General features: G+C 33.4%; 5 protein-coding genes across 5 annotated transcripts; 2 read left to right on the top strand and 3 right to left on the bottom strand.

Moving 5' to 3' along the window:
- Positions 1-10,123: 10,123 nt before the first annotated feature.
- Positions 10,124-11,496, top strand: LOC132953534 (uncharacterized). The gene is made up of 2 exons (XM_061025920.1): positions 10,124-10,979; positions 11,043-11,496. Exons 1-2 carry the CDS (start codon positions 10,275-10,277, stop codon positions 11,193-11,195), a joined length of 858 nt encoding a protein of 285 aa, XP_060881903.1. The 5' UTR covers positions 10,124-10,274; the 3' UTR covers positions 11,196-11,496.
- LOC132953538 (uncharacterized) lies at positions 11,355-12,839 on the bottom strand. The gene is made up of 2 exons (XM_061025924.1): positions 11,688-12,839; positions 11,355-11,435 (listed from the first exon to the last, which is right to left on the bottom strand). Exons 1-2 carry the CDS (start codon positions 12,837-12,839, stop codon positions 11,355-11,357), a joined length of 1,233 nt encoding a protein of 410 aa, XP_060881907.1.
- Positions 12,840-16,409: 3,570 nt separating this feature from the next.
- On the top strand, positions 16,410-18,494 carry LOC132953537 (uncharacterized). The gene is made up of 4 exons (XM_061025923.1): positions 16,410-16,961; positions 17,560-17,714; positions 17,805-18,253; positions 18,490-18,494. Exons 1-4 carry the CDS (start codon positions 16,410-16,412, stop codon positions 18,492-18,494), a joined length of 1,161 nt encoding a protein of 386 aa, XP_060881906.1.
- A 615-nt stretch (positions 18,495-19,109) lies between these two features.
- Positions 19,110-21,230, bottom strand: LOC132953535 (uncharacterized). The gene is made up of 7 exons (XM_061025921.1): positions 21,041-21,230; positions 20,655-20,965; positions 20,462-20,594; positions 20,224-20,403; positions 20,049-20,153; positions 19,452-19,968; positions 19,110-19,393 (listed from the first exon to the last, which is right to left on the bottom strand). The coding sequence occupies exons 1-7, from the start codon at positions 21,120-21,122 to the stop codon at positions 19,297-19,299; spliced, it is 1,425 nt and encodes a 474-aa protein (XP_060881904.1). The 5' UTR covers positions 21,123-21,230; the 3' UTR covers positions 19,110-19,296.
- Positions 21,170-24,805, bottom strand: LOC132953536 (uncharacterized). The gene is made up of 3 exons (XM_061025922.1): positions 24,536-24,805; positions 24,246-24,467; positions 21,170-23,454 (listed from the first exon to the last, which is right to left on the bottom strand). The coding sequence occupies exons 1-3, from the start codon at positions 24,690-24,692 to the stop codon at positions 21,170-21,172; spliced, it is 2,664 nt and encodes an 887-aa protein (XP_060881905.1). The 5' UTR covers positions 24,693-24,805.
- Positions 24,806-25,722: the final 917 nt, after the last annotated feature.

Genomic DNA, 25,722 nt, shown 5'->3' with positions numbered 1-25,722 from the left:
TTCTCAATCCGCATAATATTATTATGCTTTGAGTTTGATTTAATATAAAATCATCTTAAATGGCACACAGTATTTTTTGTATTTTATATAGATTACAAATTAAAAAGTCGTTGAAGAAAACAATTGATAATATTATAACAAATTATTTTATTTTAAGCCATGACGTCTAATAATTTAATAACATCATGCATTTTCTTATGAAATATATATATTATAAATCATGAATTATGTTGACGACTATCTTTAATCTTATAATATAGACACTGAACACGTATAATTGACAAACACATCATGAGCAGTAAATTGCACAGGGGTTATATTACTTTGTACCTAATGAAGTTTAACAAATAATAAAATCTCCATTAATACCTTTATTACATTTATGTTCTAATATATTATATTCTATATTTTATTAAATAACCACGAGGGGATGTATCTTATACCGAAGACACAAGAAAAAGGAATTTATTACCCCAAACAATATTTGAATTTATCAATTAAACCATTTATAATATGGTATAATAAATAATATCTGATATCATTATTTAGGAAATGGCGAGTTAAAGGTTAATGCCTTGGGTTGTCACATTGCAACCCCAATGGGTTTCGAATTGTTTGCTTTAATAATAATTATGGACGAAACCATATTATTTGTAGAGTAGGCGATAATTCTATATAGAAACAGAAACGTGTATTGCAAAGATATTTCTAAAATATACAGAATACCTACGTGAAACATGAAAAAAATTGTTTAACGAAACTATAAGGATAATTACTAATTAGTTAGATATAAGGTATTAATTATTATGTTCAGTCCAATATGAGGATACTTAGGCCACACTAATATATTATAGATAGTTATAAGATACATATTAAGTTGATTCGATTTTTACGGTTTTTATCGTGTATCAATATTGAGGTCAACCTTGTACATACAACCGGGATTCAAGCTGATCAAGATGATTAACTATTAAGTTCAGGTGAATATTATATTATTCTACCTTAGATAAGTTATATATTATGGTAATTTTTACACGGCATGTGTGTCCCTGATATAATCAAAAGACGAACTAGCATAACGTAATTTGATAAAATGAATAAAATATAATAAATCGAGAAAATGTACGAACACTTGTAAGTTATATTATTATAAAACAAAAGAATAATATATAATATTTATAATACATTTCACAACAATACGGCAAAGAAACAATATTTCTATTGCGTTTTGATAAATTCCAAAAAACATTTATTTTCTCTGTTAGTGTAAAATGTGAAATTGTCATATGTTCGAGAAAAAATTTAAAACGAACATTACCATTTCAGGAAATTCATTTATATCGAGTAAATAAAAAAAATTATGTATTGATAATTTCTACAATGGGCTCAAAACACACTAAATGGGAAAAAAATAAACTACAATTTTATCGTTACATATAATTACATTAATTGAAGTCATTAAAGTAACGTGAACGTGAACGTATAATAATAATTATATTATGTGGTTTGAATAATTTTTCGAAACGTCCGATAAATATTGTTCGTAATAATGATACTATATATAATATATTAACGTCATCTCTTGCAGGCCGCGGTGTTAAACATTATAATATTTCGATAAAAAACGAGACATATATTATTATATTATTAATACTGCGCAGTGTATGCCTCTACCTACATTATAATAATATCGTTTTTTTACCGATCGCGTGGTTGTGTTTAAAACGATCGGTTTTTTTTTTACATTTTTTATCATTATTATTTACGTACGTATATAATATTATAATACATGTACCGATATAATATACTTTTTGTTGCTCTCCGCAGATCCGCGTAATTATCGCGTCGGGACAGCTTCCTGTAATCGTCGAAAAATCACCCCGGGCGTCGATCGACGTTATTATATTATTATTATTATTCGTATTCTCTCTCTCACTCCTTCTCGCTGGACCGCTCCTCCCGTTCGACACCGCACGCAGACGCCACGACGACCCACTCGACCCAGCGGTAAAGAGAGCGAACTACGCCACTCGACCCCGCCACCGAAGTTTAAAAATATATCGGCACGACGATGATAATATTATGTTATATATTATTATTATTATTATTATTACCATTATATTATGTGATGTTAGGTCCAGAGGCACACCGCGAGACTGCAGTGGCGACGACGCCACGCCGCCGCCGCCCGCGAGTTTCCTGCCGCCGACGAGACGCGCCGACCGTATTATACTGTTGGCGGGGACGACGTCATCATTACGGCTCGCACGTGATCCTTATTATTATTTATGCTCCACCGTAACATCGTGTAAGTATATATTATATATATATATGTGTGTGTGTGTACCTATATTATAATATACAATAATTGGCGCACGTGACGTATGTATAATAGCGTATAGACATTATAATGTTTACGATCGCGTGTTATCCGGATTCGGTCCCTGTGGTCGACGTTTGTGTACGAAAATACCTACCTCTACCTCTACTATATGTCTATATATCTAGGTATAATATGTATATCTACCGGCTATAATTTCGGAATCGTAAATTACGTGATTTCCGTTGCAGCGCAGTGTTTGCCACGGTCGCGCGCGAGGTGGTGTGTGCGTGTACCTATATATATATAAATATATGATATATAATATTATAATATAAATAGTAAATACATATATATGTAGAGAGAGAGAGAGAGAAAATAAAACTCTGTACTGGATGGATTCGCCACGGCGTTCGTCCCCGGATGATGGTAGTTCGGTAACTAAAACTTATCTCGCCATCAGAGTGTAATCGAGTATCGACGGAAACTCGTTGTTAAACTTTTGAAACATTTACAAAATATATCAGTTCTTTAAATTTGATTTTTTTTTTTAATTTTTGAAAACAAATACATATTTTTACTTATGTATTGTACTACTGCAGTACAATAATCATTTTCCAAAATCATATTTTATAAAATCTATATTGACTGGGAGTAGGGATAAACACAGCGAGACACTCTGTATAACGGACAAGTATCTTTGAGCTTATCATAATAGACTGTTAAACATAATACACGACAGTAATAATATATTAATATGAATTATCGACATTTTAACGAACCATCCGTTTGATGTGTTTCTTTAATTTGAATTATAATAACTTACGCCAGTTTTGATCATTTAAACCACAAAATATCACAATTTTATCCACCACGTGAGTTTAAATGAGTACCTATTTAATGTTATGATATAATGTATAATATGATAATATGAGTTATGACGTGTACGCATAATTATATTATAGATTACATTATAGATTTATAATTAATAGTAGTAATAATATAAACTTCAGGTTAGCCATAAACTTCACTAAATTTAACTATATACCTACGTATTTTATGTTAAAGGTTATGTCAAAATAAGGCCTGCCAACAATGTTACGATTATCCAGTCAATCATAACATGTTTTCATTGATTATTAGTAGTATAATAAAATTGTCAATACATTATTGGCTGATATTAAACTTTCTTTGGCTTTTTGATGACAACATTACAAACCACCTTAAATGTTTATATACTGTCTGTTTAGTGTTTATCATACTCCGTTGGTTAGAATAATAGACAATTGTCTATTAGAGGCTAAATTTGCGACAGCAATTATTGATAATAACTAATAAGTAATAAACAAATAACAAAAATAGAACTTTTTTTCAAATGCATACTTACTTCAGTAAAAAAACACGAACTGTTTTTCCTACAAATTTAATTAATTTCATTAACAATGCATCATATTTTAAAAATTCTCTGTTCTTGTATAAAAATAATAAGTATAAATTCAAAAGTTCTTGGCTGTTGACGTGTCGTGTAAATCAAGGTAATAAAATATTTATTCAGGCATTTATTTTAATATTATAATATAGGTATGAATAAATTATAATTACAACACTATCCAACAATAATCGACGCATATAATTTCAATTATTGGTTGCTAGACAGTGTGGTAATACATTTCTAATATAGTTGGTATAATGATTGTCCCAAGATGTGAATTTGAACGTTAGCCAAAAGCCGTGGATAATAATGTTAAGGTATAGCCAACGATTTTGGAAGTGATGTAAAAACATTAAAAACTTTAAAATCGAAACGACTAAAACATATAATAACAATGTAATACAATATAATATAATATGGGACGTTATAATAATATCTATGTCGATGATTGGCTTCCAATTCGTGGAATCTGCAGGCCGTATCCTGTTAATGTTATTTTAGTACTTATATGAGGACACCCAATAATAATTGTGTTTATACTTGAGGGACGTTCAAAAAAACAAAAAATTATATACATTGTGTCCATAATAATAATAATATGTGATGCGCAAAAAAATAATGCATTTTATGTATTATATATTATACCTACTATATAGACATTATATAATATTATATACATGTGTGAATACAGGGAGATTCACTATATAAGTATGATCACCCCCATTTTTTTTTCAATAATGCAGTTATTTAAAATTATAGATACTTGTAATTTATAGGTTTATCCATAAAAACCATATTTCCGTATTCTTGAGATTTTTATACTACTTTAAGTAGTATACAGGGATTTAAAAACTCTTGTTTTTCAACTGAGAACCCCTATTTTCTACATTATATTATTTCACTCAGTGGCCGCCAACCAGTCGATCGCGATAGACTGGTGGATCTTTAGAGGAATATTGGTAGATCGTATTAAAGATAAATTATCCCTATATTGGTTTATCTTGTTTCAACACAATTTTATGAATTATTACAAAGTAAAGTATGTATAACGATGAAAAACATACTATTTTCCGTTGAAGAAATATAACAAAAGAAAAATATTATTAGATAAACAATTTATTATTATGCCGGATGTAAAAACATAAATAATATAGGTACCCATCTAAATAAATAGAGGTCATTCACCAGATCACTTGTTGTATAAGGTTGGCAACCCCTGATTTTGTGGATAATTTTTCTGAAAATGTTGACGTATCAAAATCGAAATTCGAACAAGTAGATTTTGAGTTATTAGACTTTGTGTACTAAAGACAAAACGTCAACAATGATGGGTTTGGAATAATATAATATTGGGCTATTATAGTGAATTGGTAATTTTAGTAATGTGGTATCACCCGTATTAGACAATACGCGGTAAACCAACTATCGCCTTACCCTCGTATTCTCTAGTTAATGACACTCTCTAAAGTTAATTAGAATGGCACTGTTAACTCGTTGAGGTACGATGGTAGGCGCTTGTCAATTCTTAGTTCGTTCCTATCTAGTTGAAATGACTCAAAGATTACATATACCTTGGCACTATTCAGTTTAATAAAACTTCATTGACACATAGTACGTATATCCCGGCTCTGTTCCTATAAAAGGTAAGAACGTAAGAATGACTAAAATAATGTTTAACTCGGGTTTTCAGGTCGGAAACACTTTTATTGTATTAAAACAAACATAAAATAAAACACTTAGCAAATTCAGATCGCCTAGCCCGTACTACGATCGGCGTTTCACACGCACGTCGTAGCTACGTCCTCGCCGAATCACTCAGCGACAACGGGGGCCGTGCCTGCGCGTACGGCGGTGTTATATAGAAAATATTATTGTCGCCTCAGCACATTATTGCTTCACTGGCCTGACCTATGTCAATAATTTACAATTTGAAATATTCCCACCTATATTACATATATATAAAATAATATTATTTTGACGACTGTCTGCAATATACGACAGTAATTAAATATTATTAAAATATCAACATTTATTATTTTTAAAAATGGCTTAAGCACAATAAATACTAGATCCAATTTATATTTTTGCAAAACCATTTTTAATGACTATTATAGTATTATCCTTATTATATACATTTTAATAAATGAAAAACTCTTCGAGTCATGTGAATTCAAATTTTCAGAAAAATTATCCGCAAAATATTTTGCAATAGAAGTGAAAGATTCTCATTTGAAAAACAAAAGTCTGTATCGTCGTCACAGGACACTCCCTAAGTACCTAAACCGAAAAATTTTGAAAACATTGGAACTAAATGTTCGTAAAATATATTAAAAAATTTGAAAAATCAGGACTTGAAAAAATTATTAATTATCAGTGGAAAACATTCGGGGGTGAGGGGGGGAGCATGCTCAGCGTGTGAAACACTCTGTATAAATATATTTTTTTAATTCAGGTAAATGATGGTGCGTGTGGGTGCTTACACGAGTGTTTCTGTGAACGTGTTTGCATGAACGTGTGTGTGTGTGGCTTCCGGAAAACGATCCGTAATGGATTCCACGGGGAGTCCCATTAATTAAAACGCGTAAATTATGCAAGGCAAGGATCGTCTCCTCGCGGGCGCGGCGGTATCCGCAAATTGAATTCTACCCCCCAGGAACGCTGTGCACGCGCGCCGTATGCGTATATACACATGTGTGTGTGTGTGAGAGAGAGAGAGAGAGATATAGTGTGGGTGGGCATGTGTGTGTCTGTGTGTCTGTGTGATATACCGAGTGTACCGCCGAACCGTATTATTGTGTTTAACTTGATCAACGGGCACGGGGGAACACGAGCACGCGGTCGGCGGCTGCTCCGGGGAACCTGAGTAATTTGACAAGTCTATACGACGCGCTGTACAACAATTATTATTATTATTATTATTTCATTCGCAAAGCATACAGCACACATACCGCGCACACAATATACACGTACACGCGCATATTGTAGCACATACAATAATAATATGTATATATTATGTTACAACGGTGCAGGGACGTACGCGCATTTATATAATTACTTTGCGTAAGTCACCGAATGATATTATCGCAGAAACACGGCTGTTATTACAATAATAATATTATTATCAGCTGCCGCAGCAGGCCCAAACGAGCGGGAGACTATAGTAGGATCGGTTGAACTCCGCGTTGACAGCTTGCAAGTTTAACGAAAATTAGTGTGTATTAAAGTCATTTATAATATCATAATATTATATTTATAATTGTTCTAAATATTTTAAGAAGTTAACATGGTATCAGTAGGACCTATAACGAGTTGAATCACGCATGTTACCCAAGCATCAAATTATTAGAACACTTAACTTTATCAGTTGATATAAAAAAAATCGTATAAAATAAAAGTTTGTATAAAATGTATCGATTTTATTCAAAATGTTACTGTTTGGCAAGAATTATCTTAACCACTGGATGACGTAAATATTATCTAATTATGCGCAGAAATACATAGGACTTTTGTATGTATCTAAGAGATTTTATCATAATCTAATTTTTGTCGGTTGTATTTTTTTCTTTGCCGAGTTCTATTAAAAAAAAATATATACGTATATATACAATAAACATCTTGGGTATCACGCAACTGTTTGAAGTTTTTATAATTCATCAGATGTAATATTCTCACAAAGAAAAAATAATATTACCCGAGCGATGACAAATGACGCATTCCATCCGTTGCACTTGGTCGAAAATTTCAATTACACGATTTTGTTTGTGAATAACACAGTTATCATTAATTATGTAGTGCATGTACAAATTAATGACATATATAATATTATGATATTATGTTTGAGTTCAGTGAAACCCTTTTTTAGTGACTTGACTAAATCAAATTTAATGGGCACCCCATAAACTAAGCTGAAACGTAAATAAATCCTTCTTCCTACTGAACCACCCCTACTCTTCCACGAATATATTATTAACATAACAGTATTATTATACATATATGTATTTTCGGATAGGTTATAATGTATTCTGCTTAATTTTTGTTTTGTTTTATCAATATTATATTATACAAACGGTTACGCAATTTCTCGGCTTTGCAGTAGCTATAAGTTAAATATTAATATGTGTGTGTGATTAAATATGTATCCACCACCGAAAGGGACAACTCGAAAAGTAGATTTAAATGTATAGGTACCTATTATAATAATTGTAAAGTATATTAGTAGTGCCGTTGATTATAAATACTAAATACTAATATTAATGCATAATGTGTAGGTATAGGGATCGCGAAGACATTTTAAAATAATAAAATTTAGTTATCTGCATAATGTTATATGATGTAAATGCTCTCGACAAGCAAAAATGTAATAATAAATTAATATTTCCATGGATAAAATAAAAACATATTCACTATAAAAACCACAGCGTTTGAACCGACACTTCTGTATTTTTTGCTGCCCTAAATGCAACACTTAATCTAGTTTTTGGATCAAAAATATTTTAATATTCGATTTTTTCCTCCTTCAAATGATTTTTGGTATTTATGGAAGTACGCAACTACTTATTTGGACTAGACCAGGTCAATCACAATACCGTTTGTCCGTTAAAAAACGACTTTAAACTAGCATTGAATGCATGCACTTGGGTTATAATATAATACTTGGTATGAGGAGTCAGACTTCCGCCAAAAAAAAAAAGACAATGGATATAATACGGTGAAGACGGTATACTGGCAAACCTATAATATTGCTACTCGAGAATTTAAGTCGCGCGATCCCGCTGTGGTGGAAAATAAAGGAAAATACGCGGGAGAATGTGAGGGTGATCGCGGCGTCACCTTACATCTCATGCGACTTGACATTTATTGAACAAACCTACTTGTTCTATGAATCGGATACGGTATCGAGCTGCACAATATCGTCGACCTGTTATGAAAAACGCATTTGAACCAGCGCCGTGTGCACTCATCGGGTTATATAACATGATACTGCAGGGTACGACGATGATTCTGACCAAAAAACAAAAATATTCGATGGATAATATAATAATATATGGTGAAGCCGGTATACGTGAGTAGTATAATTTGGTATGTTCTGATGGCGCGCCCCCTGGCCCTGCTGGCCCTGCTGGCCCTGCTGGCCCTGCTGGCCCCGCTGGCCCTGCTGGCCCTGCTGGCCCCGCTGGCCCTGCTGGCCCTGCTGAACCGCTGATCCGCTGAGCCTTGCTCGTCATCACCGCCACCCGATCGCGCACGTACGCGACGTATATTTTACCCCACCCCGTCCTTGCTCATCTTTGCTCGCCCCCTGATCCTTGCTGGCCCTCCCCACCCCACCTGATGGCCAACCCCGTTTCCTGGTCATCACGTGGCCGAAATACCATATTATTGTACACACCATATTATTGTGTATATTATTGTACATATTATTGTAAACTTTTTTTCATTAAATAAATATTGAAAAAAAAGATTGGTGGGATTCGAACCCACGACCCCCGAGTTAAAGCGCTGACGCCTTAACCCACTAGACCTCAGACCCGATATACCTTTAATTGGATTCTTAACGTATATAGATGAATGAAATACACAATGACCGCCTACATGACCAAGACATGTTATCATATATCTGTTATCAAGTTATCACTACCAACATATATATATATTTTTCCGCGCATGCGCATTTTCAATAAATATTGCAAAAAAAAAGCCCCGGAGAGATTCGAACTCTCGATCTCCGTCTTACATTCTGGCGCTTTAACCAACTAAGCTACAGAGCCGGTTTACCTTTAGTATGTGTATATAGCTGTGTGAATATATACATCTCGATGTAATAATTGATACATTTATGTATCAAGGACTTGTGCTACATTTTGTACAATTACATTCTACAGGAATGAAACGTCTTGTGTAACCCGATAAACCCCAACTATTGTTAACATTCTTCAAGAAGACTGAACATGTACACCCCCTTTGTATATTTTATACAGGCAACGACGTGTGTGTCCCGACATACCCTATCTATTGTTAACATTATTCAACAACACTACACATGTTCACCCCTTTGTATATTTTTAACCTTAAATTTCTGTCGCCATAACGTTCTATGGCGAGACATGTGTTGGACATACCCTATATCTATTGTTAACATTCTTCAACAAGGGTTGTGACTATACCCCTTTGTGTACAGGCAACGACATGTGTGTCCCGACATACCCTATCTTTTGTTAACATTCAACAACAAGGTTATAAATGTATACCCTTTGTATATTTTAAGCCTTGTCCACCTACACCTTTTACGGCAGGTGTTGTTATTCAATTTCTCATCTGTTGTGATTTACTCCCACCTAATAATGCTACCCCCCACCGAATAATGACTCAAATCGACAGACGCTTGACCCTGCAAGAGCGGCCATTTATTCAGTGTGTTCAGAGTCTTATACTATACTACACGTACATTTTTATTTCTTGTTAGTGTTTTTTCAAGTCTTAATAAATTTCAAGTTTTTATAAGTTTTTAAAATCACTAATAACATGGCCGGTTCGATCGCTGACAATGCTGCAATCTACAAAAAGAAGCCGTTTGCGTACGTTCCACCGTCAACTCCGGCTACCCTAATAGATTCTACATCCTACACATTGGACTTTACCTCTCGAAAATTTTTACTTGTTGGAATCGATCCGACTGATGATTTCCAAACAGTCATCCATATATTGACTTCTTCACGTTACGTAAAGTTGTCAACAGATTTTCTAAGACGAATATTCTCGCTTATGGGTAACGTGCTATCATTTATACTAGAAATACCTACATCATATAAACGAAATACATTTCTCGAGACAGATTTTTTCAAATTATCGAGTATGGTGTATGTAGGAGTAAATGTTTTAGTAATAGAATCTAAAACTGAGGACGGGTGTAGAGTTCTTTTGAATCGTTCAGATCTAATTCAGCTTCAGAACTTGGAATGGAGTATTGCTGCGAGTATACGGGAAAAAGATATTTTCATCAAACCCAAAATTATAAAACAAATGAACGAATATTCCGAGAATTTGATCGGGAAAATTCTTCAAGTGGATTCACCGCCTAATAATGTACGAGAAATGCAAATTTTCATTAACAACCAAGAAGTTAAGCAAACCAGTGAAAACCAATTCCTCAACCAAATCAGAATGTTTGCACCTATACAATTAACCGAACTTTGTATGAATCGTCTGGTGACACCAAACACCCCAGAGGTAATTCAGAAATTTATTATCACATATTATATAAAATATTTAATACTTTTTATATTATTTTAGCCATATGACAAGAATTTTAGAAGCCCGTCATTAATGATACCAAGCTATTCACCTGTCAACGCTGCTAACTACAAATCGTACGAAGACCCCATTAGAAGTAATGGATTTAATCTGACGGATGAGGATTATGATTTATCTAAGGTAATTTATTAAATAATTTTTAGTAAAAACAATTTATTGATTTTATATTTATTTTTCCAGCCGATAGATCATTTTGATGGTCCAACGTCACCCGATGATAGCTGTAGCCAACAACTGTCGTTCGACGAAAATGATGGGCCTGATTTTTTTCAATCTAAACCATGCATCGTCTCAATTCAAGACACCACGGACATCTCGATCAACTAGTGCTGAACCCCAAACACCGTTGCGTAAAGTAAAACGTAGACTTTTCTAATAATTTATGTAAAATAAATAATTTATGTAAAATAAAAAAAAAGACGTGATATATAAGAAAAAAGTTTTTTTATTTAATAATATTAAGGTTTACAATAAATATTAAGGTTTACAATAAAATATTAAGGTTTACAAAAAAGTATTTACACTAAATATTTACAAGGTTCTTACTTCTCCGTTAAATGGATTATAAGTAATAATTTGGTCATGTAATATTAAACAATATGCGGAAGTGGAAGCTGGAAACGCCTCATCAGCTTCTAGTTCAATTCTGAGGTCAACAGTTGACATTTTCACGTTGTCGTTCTGTCGGCTCATGTCAACAACTATGATTGGAGAGTGATTTTTGAATTCTGATCGGTTCAATAGAGGTGTTACATCGTCGTGACCGTAGTAAGATTTTTGGAACTCTGCATACGCGCGGTATAATGTCGCCATCTTATTCTTGTTAAAGTCACTTTGAAAATCTTCATATGGAAATACTTCGGAGTTTAAATAGACTTTCAAGTTTTTAATTTTACAATGATCGAAGTATGACATTGCTTTACTTGTGCTATTTTTCCTATCAGTTTGAAATCCGATTATAACATATCTAGGTTTTTCCAACTTGTTGGATGTCTTTACTTTCCACGAATGTGAAGTGTTTTGAGGTAAAAATGGGTATTCACATAGTTCCCACGATCTGAACGTACATGTCAGGGGTTTTTGACTGTTGACTACTTTCAACAGTCGAATTTTTTCTCTATCGCTAACTCTCACTATAGGCATCCGCCACAATATTTTTGTTATGTTTATTTTAGCGTCTTTTAGTTTAGCACCGTCCACTAACTCGTTATTTTTATATTGCTTAATAGCATTTAAATCGATGGATGATCTATTTAATATGAGTTGCTGGTTACAGTTGATTAAAATACGTTTATAATCTTCACAAAAACCAAACAAATGTTTAAGATTAATACATCCGTTAAAATTACCACTATCAATAAAATCTTTATTAACATTTTTAAAATCACTATCCCAGGCAGCGTTTTGGTGTGAGGAAATATTTGTTTTATTGTACGAACAATATCCTTTTAATGTGGTCGATATACCCGGATTGACGAGTTTCTGAATTTGATTTCCGTTTATTTCATATTTCATTTCGGAGAAAAGAAATGCCAGTCCGTTGTTTATAAATCTAATCTCGTCAGTTATTTCTGCAGGTTTGGTTATTGTCCCCTCGATGTAAATATAACTCTCGCATGGTAAAGTATAAGACTCTGTGTTATGTAAAGCAATACGCACCTCATCATTATTAGAAAGAGCCGATGTTGAATACGGTAAAAAAGAATGATAATCAATTTGTGTTATTTTACAATCGTCGAAGTAACCAGCCGTCACGTCTAAATATGTGTCGTCCATATTAAATGACGTTAATCGAGCGTAGAAAAGCCAAATTATCAGGTGTTAGACTATGTTTAGTCTGTTTTCGTCTCGAATATTTTTTCTTCTTCGGAGTTGTTACCTTGTTAGTGTTTTTAACACGACTAACGGGTTTTTCATATACAGCCCTATTTATATTGTAAAATTGAAGCCCCATCACGAGTCTTGAATTAATAATCGTATTGATAGCGGTTCGCCCCGTAGATCGATCAACTCGTCGTCCTGATTTTTTAAAATTATACTTGCGTGTGTTATAGATGTAGAATTAATGGAGTAAAAAACCAAATGTGTTGGTACCTCTATTATTTTATAGCCTGGAGGAACATTCGGATAGAACTCGTGGATTGTATGGCACTGCTTACCGTTGACGAATGAACCCATAACTAGATTTGAATCGATATATATACAGTTTGTTTTGGTAATATTGACCAACGTATCTGATTCGTGTTTGACATTAGCAGCATATTTACGATTTTTGAACCCCAACAACTGTCCTATACTATCAGTCATACGAAAATCTACAGTTTCACTACAAAACATTGTACATTTTAGTGTATTATTATCTGCTCTCAACTCGAATAAAGTATCTGTATTATGCAATACACGTTTTATAGCTGCTTCAATTTCATTCAACTCATAAGAGCCGGTAGGTATCACATAGCTGTCGCTATTCATATTGTTATCATTACTGTATGTGAAGCATATTTTATTACACTTTTCGTTTACGTTAGGAATAGAATTATTCGTTTGAAAACCTAACAGACAGATTTTTGCATTTTTACTGACTTCTATCGGTGGAAAAAAGTCACACGACAATTCGCTAGAGTTACCGGTTAACGTTATAGTGTACATGATAAAAATTTTAAGCACAGGTGACCACAGTTTGTTGTGTTATATTTCTGATGTCTCTCGTAGTTATATTCGATATTGCAACCGTTGAAATATTTCTGTAATTCTAGCGGCGGCGTTAAATTTCCATAACTATCATAATATTTAACTTTTTTTCCGATTTTCTTATACGCTACCCAATGAGTACCTGTACCGTTTTCGATGTCTAAATTAACTACAGCTGACTCTTGATGTTTTGCTCGTCGAGGTAACTTGTCTCTAGCAAATACACCGATGAAATGAGGAATTTTCAACATGTCAGCGTATTTTATAATCTCATAATCGTACAACGCTCTATCGGGTAACGTAGAAATTAGTTTTTTGACCTTGATTTTTTAACCGACCCGCCCTTGTGTGGTGCTAGGTATAAACCTTTACCTTTTACGATTTTATAAGAACTACCCTTGTGAGGAGTAAGATATAATCCTTTGCCTAAATGAATAGGTGTGCTTTTTCCAGAATTTAACTCTTTCACGACTTTTACTATATTACCTACTCCACCGGTAAGCGCGCCTAATGCTGATAAACCAGCAAAAATAGGAATTAAAGGTAGAACACCACCTTTTTTCGGTATCGGTATAATTCTCGGTGTTTTAGTTTTATTCTTTTTATTCTTTTTAATTTTTTTCGCAGCTGACAGACATGTTCTTACTAATTTTGTTATATTATTTTCGTTCATTTTATTTTTGATGGAATTTTTAGCAGCCAAAACCATTTGTTTAAATCCGCAACCAGCTCCAAGCTTACGTTTGACTTTCATGGCTGTAGTGACTAGCCAAGACGCCGCTTTTTCTTTGATACCTGTGTTTTTAGATTTAAACACTTCCCAAGCCTGATTTTCTAATACTTCGTCTGCTCTATGTCGATCAGTTAGCAAATTACTTTCCTCGTATGCGATATCGTGCGCTCTGGCCAACTCGTCAAGTCTGTTTATACCACGTTCTCCTCGTGCTAATCTTTGTTTCAATTTGGTTCCGGGACCGGCAAATCTAAAAACAATTAATCACAAAATTTAAAAACGGATTTATTAGTCATAATATATTGTAGCGACTTACCTATAACCAGGTAAATGTAATTCCACGGGTAAATGATTTATAACAGAGTTAATAAGACCGGAGCCTTTATTGTTGTTTCGCTTACGAACGAGAGACATCGTGTGACGCTATCGCTAACATAGCACCTATATTTATAGTGAAAAATTAAAAAAAAAAAAATGCGCTTTATCGAACAAGAGAAAAAACTCCGAATTTATAATATTGATTCTCCCGAGACAATTCAACAGAGACATGGAGAGCTTTTCCCAAATACGATAAGGTCGTTGGTACTCGGCAGCTCGGGGTGTGGTAAGACCAATCTGATATATTTTCTACTAGTCGATGAAAACGGGTTACGATTTGAAAACGTTTACATATACTCCAAGACGCTGGAACAACCTAAATATAAATTATTAAAACGTATTATTGATGGAATAGATGACATGAACATTTTTACCTTTTTCGAGAATGATAAAGTAATTCCACCCGAGAAAGTTTTACCAAATTCAATTTTTATCTTGGACGATGTTATTGGTGAACACCAAAACGTTATAAGAGATTATTTTTCTCGAGGTCGCCACAATAAAATAGATATATTCTATCTGGCCCAGAGTTATTCAAAAGTACCAAAACAGCTGATACGTGACAACGCAAATTTAATAGTATTATTTAAACAGGACGAAACAAATTTAAAACATGTATACAACGAGCACTGTTCTGGGGACATGTCATATACACAATTTAAACATTTCTGTGTAACATGTTGGAACCGTGAGAGGTTTACATTTGTTGTTATTTGTAAAGATAGTGAGCGTGATAACGGGCGTTATCGTTTTGGGTTTGATACTTTTGTAGTTATATAAGATGAAACAACTAATAAATATTATCATTTAAAACGTAGTCATGACGGAAGCAACTACTGTGTTAGATGAGCTAGTTAAAGCTAAGGAAAGTATTAAACGTAAATATATCGCATTAAAAACCGGATCAGATAATGTTCAACAATTAATGACACAGACATTAAAACCAATTATCGATCCTTTAACTAAAATATCGAATAAACCTCGATTGAACAAAGAAAATATTGCCAATAAATCCTCGATTTTGGACTACAATCAACAAGAAATTGAAAATTGGTTTCAGTCTACAGACTTGGATAAGATCTATGGTCCGAAAAAACTTCCAAACGGACATATTATCTTGGGTAAAAAAGAAGTAAAATTTATAGAAAACACTTTACTTATTGACGGTACTGTTTACCCATCTACGTCGGGTCTTAATCAGTTATTATTTTTAAAAAATCCACTTATTTTTACTGATGGTGATTTAGAGGTATATAAATCTATATTAACTCAAACATCGGTACATTTATCTACAGTTGGAAATAAAATAAAAAAGGGTGGTACTAAATATTCAACAATTATTAGTAAATTATTCCCATCGGGTGGCGAGCTGTCTATGAAATTACAGAAAAATAACTTAGTGTATTGGGATAATCCAAACGAGTTGGTCGACCGATTACGTCTGCTTCTCGCGTCAAAAGCAGCTGGCAATACAAGCGTTTCAAACGAAATAATATCGATTTTCGACGAATTACACGAGGCCGGACTAATAAAGCGAATTCCAGATGTCTAAACGGGAAATCGCTAACGAACTTCACAAACCAGCAAGGAAAAATTTCACTAGGCGTCGAGTTAACGTCTATGGAAAAAATGATTTATGGCAAGCTGACTTGGTTGAAATGATACCATATTCAAAGATAAATGGCGGTTACAAATACATCTTGGTTGTAATTGACTGTTTTACAAAATTTTCTTGGGCAATACCATTAAAGTCTAAGACAGGTAAAGAAGTCGCTAACGCAATGTCAAAAATATTACTCGATCGTTCACCAAAACTTTTACAACTCGATAACGGAAAAGAATTTTACAACACCACTTTCGACGCTTTGATGATTAAGTATGGCATACACAAATATTCAACTTTCAGTATTCTAAAGGCTAGCATCGCGGAAAGGATGAATCGTACTTTGAAAGGGAGAATGTATAAGGAGTTCACTGCACGTGGGTCACACGAATGGGTTTCAATTTTACCAAAGTTACTTGACGAATACAATAATTCATACCATAGGACTATAGGAATGACACCGATACAAGCAGATTCCAACCCCGCTTCGGTGGTAATAAAACATCGTGAAATTAATACTGTAAAAATCAAATTCAAAGTTGGCGATAACGTTCGAATAAGTACACAAAAAGGCGTATTTACAAAAGGTTATTTACCAAACTGGTCTACGGAAATATTCGAGATTATCAAAATAAATAAAACATTACCCGTTACTTATCAACTACAAGATTATATGGGTAAACCTATAGCTGGTTGTTTTTACTCTGAAGAAATATACAAGACCAATTTCCCAAACGAATATTTAATTGAAAAAATTATACGTAAAAAACATAATCAAATGTACGTCAAGTGGTTAGGATTCGATAATACACACAATAGTTGGATAAATACACGTGATGTTAAAAAATAGTGTCAGTCGTTTTATAACTATGAACGTGTTCGGTAGTTCTCAGGCGAGCGATGCTAAAAGAATTATATCAGATATTCAGTCGAGTAACAAAACGATACTAAATGACGTGAAACTCCAACAGAAAGAAATCGAAACTTTGAAGAATAATATTGTTAATCTAAGTGATAAGATACAATTGCTTGAAAATAATATACAATCAAGTAATAAGTCTTTATTAAATTGTGAAAATCGTATGTCGCAGCTAATTAATGACTGTGCTGACAACAGTACAGCGATCGCTATCCGGGGGCAAGACGTGGCCCAATTAAAAGATGAAATAAATCGTATAACCGGAATATTTGATGAAAATTCATTGCCGAATCACGGAACATATATTTCAGAATTAAATTCACGTTTGTTAATCCTGGAAGGCAAAAATATTACGAAAACTTGATTTTACACAAAATAAAATAGTTGGTTAGAGTCATACGGTATATATAATTTCAGTCGAGCTGTATACACCATCGTGTTTGGTAGTCTTTTGCCAGTGTTATATAAACCTGAAATTATGTCGTCGGCCATCGCAGACATGCAATGCGTTCTTGGAGCAGGCAATAAATATTTTATTAAAGAATTATCTATAGTCGACACTGAAACATGGGCGAACCAACACTGGATTTTTAAAAATTCTAAATCTAAGCAGGACAACAAGAGTCGAAAAACTAATAAGTGGTTGGAACATAACTACCATAAACTTACTATAGAATATGGTGATGTTGAGTATGAAGAACTAAGTAGAATATTAAACTCTTTAAAGTTCTCATGCATTTACGTCAAAGGTGAGCAGAAAAAACAGCTGCTTACAGAATTTATACCTCAAGTCGCACTAATCAACATCGAAGACCTTGGATGTCCGCGTTTGGATCAATTATGTGACGATGAAACTCTACCTTGTTGTATTTTTCATATGGAATTTAATCCAAAACAATGTACATTCTATAAAGTATTTGCTATAAGGAAATGGTTTATAAATAATTCTTAAAAAATTGTGAATGTATACATTTTATTTAATAAACATAATTATATTTTAACATTGTTTTTTTTTTAATTTATATACTAACATACATACATTTATATATATATGTTAACATTTACATACATTTATATATATATATATATTTAACATTTAAAGGCTAATTAAATATATTGGCTTCCATCTACCTGAAACAGAAAAAACATGGCATAATATTATATTTTAACATTGTTTTTATTTATATGCTAACATATATACACTTATATGTCAGCATTTACAAGGTTTTTTTTTTTTTAAAATATATTGGCTTCCATCTACCTGAAACAGAAAAAAATGATTATAAACATTTATACAGGAAAAAAAAAAAAAAAAAAAAAAAAAAAACTTAAATATCTAACAATTATACATTATAAAATTATACCTGGATATTTATAAAGTATACAATATAAAATAATACATGAAATATATTAAACTAACTTAAATATCTAGCAATTATACATTATAAAATTATACAAGGATATTTATAAAATAATACATGAAATATATTAAACTAACTTAAATATCTAGCAATTTGACACTATAAAATTATACACGGATATTTAAAATATAAAATAAAAAAAAAAATATTACAAGTTTATACACTACTATTTTACAAACTACACTTACATTTACAAACTACACTTACATTTACAATATAAAGGTCTAATATTGCAATGAAACATAATAATCCAACTTATATCATGGTTATACGTACATAGTATTTACAATAATTTCAAGTTTATGTGAAACAAACTAAATATTAAAAAGGTAGAAATATATATATATTAATCTATCTCAAGTAACATGATAATATTTACAATATAAAAAAAACTATATAACATCTAATATTTACAATAAAACTATATAACATTTACAATAAAACTATTTAACATTTACAATAAAACTAATTAACAGAAAATATATAAATTAAGTTATACATTGTAGTAACTCTCTCATCAATTCTTTTTCCTCATCGTTCCAGTTCCCTCCATCTTCCTCAAGCTCTGGCCATATGTCATCTTCCCTATAAAAATAAGAAATATTAGTAAAATAATTTAAATATATATTTTGTAATAACTTACTCTATACTATAGTGTCCATGGGCTAGTGTGTTGACTTTATCTTCTAACACCACCCTCTTATCGTCATAGCTATTGTAAGTTAATTTTTTTGTCTTTATGGTCATGAGTTGATGGTTAAATGACCGTATTGAAATATTCTCCTTATACAACTCTAATCCTTCTTCCCCAAACAAACACTTCTTATGGTCCTCAAGAGTCATGTGGTTTTTAACCACATGTCGTTTTACCCCCTTCGCCTTAATCTTTTCTCCTCCTACTCGGTCTTCTTCATCTTTTTCCTCATCTTCCGGTCCAGCATATATATTGAAGGCATATGATTTTGCCCTCAGCGCACAAAACTCTGTAATGATGTTGCCGTCCACCTCATCAGAAAAGACACCCGGTTCTTTCTTTCTATCTGCTATGTAGCATGGATGATCATGAGGCAGGTTGGCGGTGTCCATCCTATCCAACAAGCTATGGTTGGCCGCCAAGTCTGCATAAAAGTCTGTGGTTTTTATGTGATATATCAGAGAATCTAGAATAATAATGATATTAAAATAATGATATTATATGAGAGAAGTTTTAGTATATATATATATATATATATATATATACCTGTGTCAGTATACATTAGAGCTAATCTGGGACCATAATGTTTCTTCATCACATTATAGTGGTAATCATACATCATTGTCTTGCTGATATCCAACACTGCAAATCCTATAAATAATAAATGTGTTGGTAAATGTTTATTAAAATATAATAAGCTGTATATGAGTATAATACTTACCAATATAGATTGGTTTAAAGAAATCTATAATTTTATTCTCCAATGTTACAGCCGTTATATTTTTATGTTCATAATTAGTACAGTATTTAAATGTCGATCGGTTTATTAATTTCTGCAAGCGCTGTTCGTTCGAAACAAGTTCCATAGTAATCCTCAATCTCATCGATTCCATCATTTTTCCTGGAAAGTTAAGAGAAAATGTTAGTAAAATGTTTAAAAAAGTTTGGAAGTAACATACCAAATACACTATTGTTCATCAGTTTATAGAAATCAATCTCAAACTGGTTCATCGCCTTCTTCCTCATCCCAGAATTTAAATTAATATATTTAGCCAGCCATTTGGACTGTTTGAACTGCAATACTCTATGAACCTAAAACAAAATTCATTAATGTAATATATATTTATATAATCAAAATATTTTAAAATTTACTTTTTTCACAATTAAACCATTTGCCATAGCCTGTTTCAAATTACGGTAGTGTATAATATACCGCTCTTTAGATTCTAGTGTTGCCATGAGCTTCCTTATTTTAGATCCACGTGGTATACCGCTGTTCGGTAAGAATGGTAGATCGTTGTGATCATCGTGTAAGTGCTGTGGATACTCTATGTCGACCTCGTACATCCGTCCTATCTCAGATGTATCGTTTAAATTTTCCAATCCATCAAGTGTAGGTTCTACCCATTCAAAGCCACCATATGGCATGCACTCGGACATTGCCCAGCCATACAAGTTATTACCTACAAAAATAAAAACGAAATAATTAATAAGTATGAAAAAAAAAAAAAAAAAAGTAAATATCTGTATATACTTACAGTCTTGATAAATTATCCATGAGTCTGGTTTATTCACATCGTATTTAGTCGTTTTCCGATTATTCGCCATACCATAACGCATGCTCGCTTGTGTAAGACCCCCACGTATACCTATAACAAGATTGCTAATTAATAATTATTGAAATGTTTTAAAATATCCCTACCTTTTTCACACATCAACAACATGTCATAATCTGCCAAAAGTTGAAGTTTTATGGATGTGAATTTCAAGCATGCATCAAAGCTTAATCCAGGAGCCGTAAAATAAAAAGCCGCATCTAAGCTATACGACGTTTGGCAAATGTCTCTAAAGTTTTCGAATACATCCGCTAGCAATAATACGTCTATTTTCAAATACAGATCACTATATTCTCCTAGTGTTTTGCAATTGAAATGGTTCCATACTGTGACTGCATGTTCATATTCCTTTTGTTTAATATTTTCCTCTAACAGCGTGCTATAGAATGACTCTATTGGTGGTAGTGCACCCTCATCCAATTTCCTCCAACTATCTGTATACTCGTATGGGTACACCCCCTTCCGTGTCGCTAGAGCCATATCATTATGAGAAAAATGTTTTGAAGTTTCTCTAAACTTATCAAATCCAGATGTTATTAAATTTTTTGAGAGAGAGGACAAGCTTGAAGCCATAAATCTAAAAGTGTCTATAAATCGAAGGGTAAATTTATTTGAAATATATTTGCTAAATGAGACGAATTTCTCCTCGCTATTAGGAATCACTGTTGTACTGCGTTCATCATATCCCAGCTCCACGGCGATGAAGTGTGCGTCATAATTGCTTAAATTGTGTAGGAAACAAGGCACAAAATTCGGTGTTTGTAATGTTAGATTACACCTGTTACAAATAGTTTGACGATATTGGCCAGACAGGTGACAGTGGTCTCGCACTTTTCCGTTTAAAATTGTATACTCTTTTGTACATAAATTACACGTTATACTCCTCTCATACTCGTCTTGTTGTTCCTGACTCATTATTATTGTGTTGTTGGTCTTCAAAAGGTCTTCAATTTTCCTGGATAATGCTACAACCGTCTCAACAAAATGTTTCGCTACTTCCGCTCGCGTCTCTGAGCCTCGATGAATAACAACTTTTGTTGGTATATTAAATTTTTTAAGCAAGTCGTTTGGTACATTTTTCGCTGCTTTCACATAAATACCATAGCTCATTGGTTTATGTCTCTGTATAACTGTTGTGCTTTTTCCCTTCTTCTCATCCGTCTTCATTAAAATTGCCTCAATATCTGCGTAAATAACTATGGGATGACGTTGTGTCTTACCCCACCCTTCAAACTCCAAAACACTCCCCTCTACTGGCATCACCGGTAATATAGGTTTATGTTCACCGCATATCTTCTTATGCTGTTCTAGCGCCTCCTGTCCGCTCAGCTTATATTTATGTCGTCTATCGTCAAAACTAGTAAAACATCTTTTGCAGAACACTAATCTCTCGGTATGCGTAGTTTTCTGTTTACGAATTAGTCTTGAAAAATTTGAAATATATGTGAAGTGCGAGTTGTCTCCGTCCGTCACCGACAGCAAGTCAAAATGGTCCTTTTTTTCTTCATCGACCACACGCAGTGGATACACCTCATAGGTTGGATATTTTCTAGGAGGCTGAAATTTTTTATCGAGACCGTATACATTTATTGACACGTTATTATTATTTTTTTCGAATTTAGAGATATCTGATAAAGGTGTCGGGAACGATATATCCGCAAAATCATATTTGTCCTCGTGTTGCCCATACTTATTTCCTTCGATACGACATACCGCCGGCCCAGTCACATGTTTCACCAATATTGCCCACTTGAAACATTGCTGATCCGTATTTTGTGGGTTTATCGTAGCCCGCTTCCTATCGATATATGCTGGCAACTTGATATATGACGAGCCCCCCATTGGCGTATATTTATATACTGCTAACAACAACCCGTCTATTGTCTCCAGAGTAAATCCACTGCCGCGCGATTTATACTCTTCCGCCTCGGTCATCAACTTCATATACGCTCTCTCTAAAATCTTCGTAACATTGCTATCAATAAAAAATTCGACCGCTGAAGTTTTAAACGCCCTATTCTCTGATGAGTTTGCTACGTGCGGACGGCTGTAGGTTGCCTCGAGTTTTAAATTGAATTTAATAGGGTGGCGGTGCACACTTGTCTTTAACAAATTTTCAAGCTCGGGCATGAGAGACCGGAGAAACTCGTCATAAACCTGACAGTTGAACAGATTTTTCGCATAATACCAAACTATTTTACGGCTTGCTAATGACGAGATTTCTATAAAGCCGGGGGACTGCACCATATTCAACCTAATTTTTTTTGCTCTAGCAGCCGACCCGGTGTTAGCGGACGATACACGTTTTCCGTTACAATCTATGGTTGTATAAGAATCTTTAAAATAAAAATAAAAAAACCTAATATCAATATCTAATAAAATTAATGCCCTATCTATATTAGAAATCTAATTAACCTCACGAATCTTAAAAAATCTACTGATATAACTACGAAGTTATAAAAAATGTTGACATATAAAATCACGCGTTGAAAAAATTAAATCTACCAAACGATCTGACAACCGGTGCAATGCCGGAATATTCCAACTATTACCCCATAGGATGCGACATGTGAATTGATCGATATAATGCCGGAATACTCCAACTATTATACCATTGATCGTTTCACAGACCTTTTGATAAGTTTAAAATAAATTAAAATAAATATCATATAATAAAATAACGCGTTGAAAAAATTAAATCTACCAAACGATCTGACAACCGGTGCAATGCCGGAATATTCCAACTATTACCCCATAGGATGCGACATGTGAATTGATCGATATAATGCCGGAATACTCCAACTATTATACCATTGATCGTTTCACAGACCTTTTGATAAGTTTAAAATAAAAAATATATATATATATATATATATATAATAAATCTAAGTAATTGATTAAGTGTTGTAAGATAATTTGTTGAATTTTAAAAATCTATTTAACGACATTTATTTTTTAAAAATCTAATTGGTCGAGCAATAATACTTGTTGGTATATCTTTTTAAAAAATGATCCGTTAAAATCAGCGGGTCTTTAAAAATCAGTTTCGATAAATAAAATAAAACTAACCTCTATCCGATAAATAAAATAAAACTAACCTCTATCCGATAAATAAAATAAAACTAACCTCTATCCTCGAATTCATCCATGGCTTCCATACACATGTCGTCTTCGGTTACCACATTCGAACCACCGGCCGGGACATCTGGTACAAATATCTGCGGGGCAATTTGGATATTCGCCTGTGGAGCGGCAAGAGGCGCGAGCTGTATGACGCTTGATCGTGTTGGTTGAGCGGTGATCGGCGCAGCGGGCAATGGTCTTAAGTGGGCTGGAACATTTATGATACCTTAGGAAATATAATAAATTAATATTGTATAAAAAAAAAAAAAAAAACTTTATATTTTTAGTACATACCATGAATGTTCTTCATATGTCTGTTAAGATGCGACTTGTCATTAAATGATTTAACACATGTAGTACATGGAAAAGATACACCTGTATGCTTCTTTTGGTGGGCGACTAAATTACGTTTAGCGGAGAAAACCGACGGACACTGATCGCATTTAAACATGATTAAAATGTTTTAAAATGAAAATGTATTTAAGACACTTGTAAAAATTAAACACTTAGAAAAATTAAACAGAGTGCGTAAAGCGAATTGTTAGGACTGCGAAAACACGGAGACAGCAAAGGTAAAGTAAACGTACAACAGGTAAGGGTGTCTGGAACAGACTGATTATGTCTTGGCGGACAACGGAGCAAGTGTCCGGAAATCTGAGCATTTGTGGTAGGAGTAGCATTTCAAGCCGTGGGTTACCAAAATATTAATCGGGTATTTACTATGATAAATGTGTACATCACTAGTTATTACCAATTATTTTAGGAACCATCGTTTATCAGTACAATTTCCAGGAATTCGCCTGTGCGTGTTGACAACAGACCGGACAGTTGGAACTATCAATACGTGTCTAACACAATGGTGTATATTTCTATACATATCCCTCACTTGATGAAGCCTTACAAAAATAGTTGCTAACATACCTAGAACCGTAAAAGGTGTAGGTGGACAAGGTTTAAAATATACAAAGGGTATACATTTATAATCTTGTTGAAGAATGATACACCGGTTAGGGTTTATCGGGACACACAAGACGTTTTATTTTATGTAATTGTACAAGTATATTATTCTTAAATGTAGCACAAGTCCTTGATACATAAATGTATCAATTATTACATCGAGATGTATATATTCACACAGCTATATACACATACTAAAGGTAAACCGGCTCTGTAGCTTAGTTGGTTAAAGCGCCAGAATGTAAGACGGAGATCGAGAGTTCGAATCTCTCCGGGGCTTTTTTTTTGCAATATTTATTGAAAATGCGCATGCGCGGAAAAATATATATATGTTGGTAGTGATAACTTGATAACAGATATATGATAACATGTCTTGGTCATGTAGGCGGTCATTGTGTATTTCATTCATCTATATACGTTAAGAATCCAATTAAAGGTATATCGGGTCTGAGGTCTAGTGGGTTAAGGCGTCAGCGCTTTAACTCGGGGGTCGTGGGTTCGAATCCCACCAATCTTTTTTTTCA

The sequence above is a fragment of the Metopolophium dirhodum genome, unplaced genomic scaffold, assembly GCF_019925205.1.
Source record: "Metopolophium dirhodum isolate CAU unplaced genomic scaffold, ASM1992520v1 scaffold8, whole genome shotgun sequence".
NCBI lineage: Eukaryota > Metazoa > Arthropoda > Insecta > Hemiptera > Aphididae > Metopolophium > Metopolophium dirhodum.
This window is presented reverse-complemented; position numbering and strand designations above follow the sequence as displayed.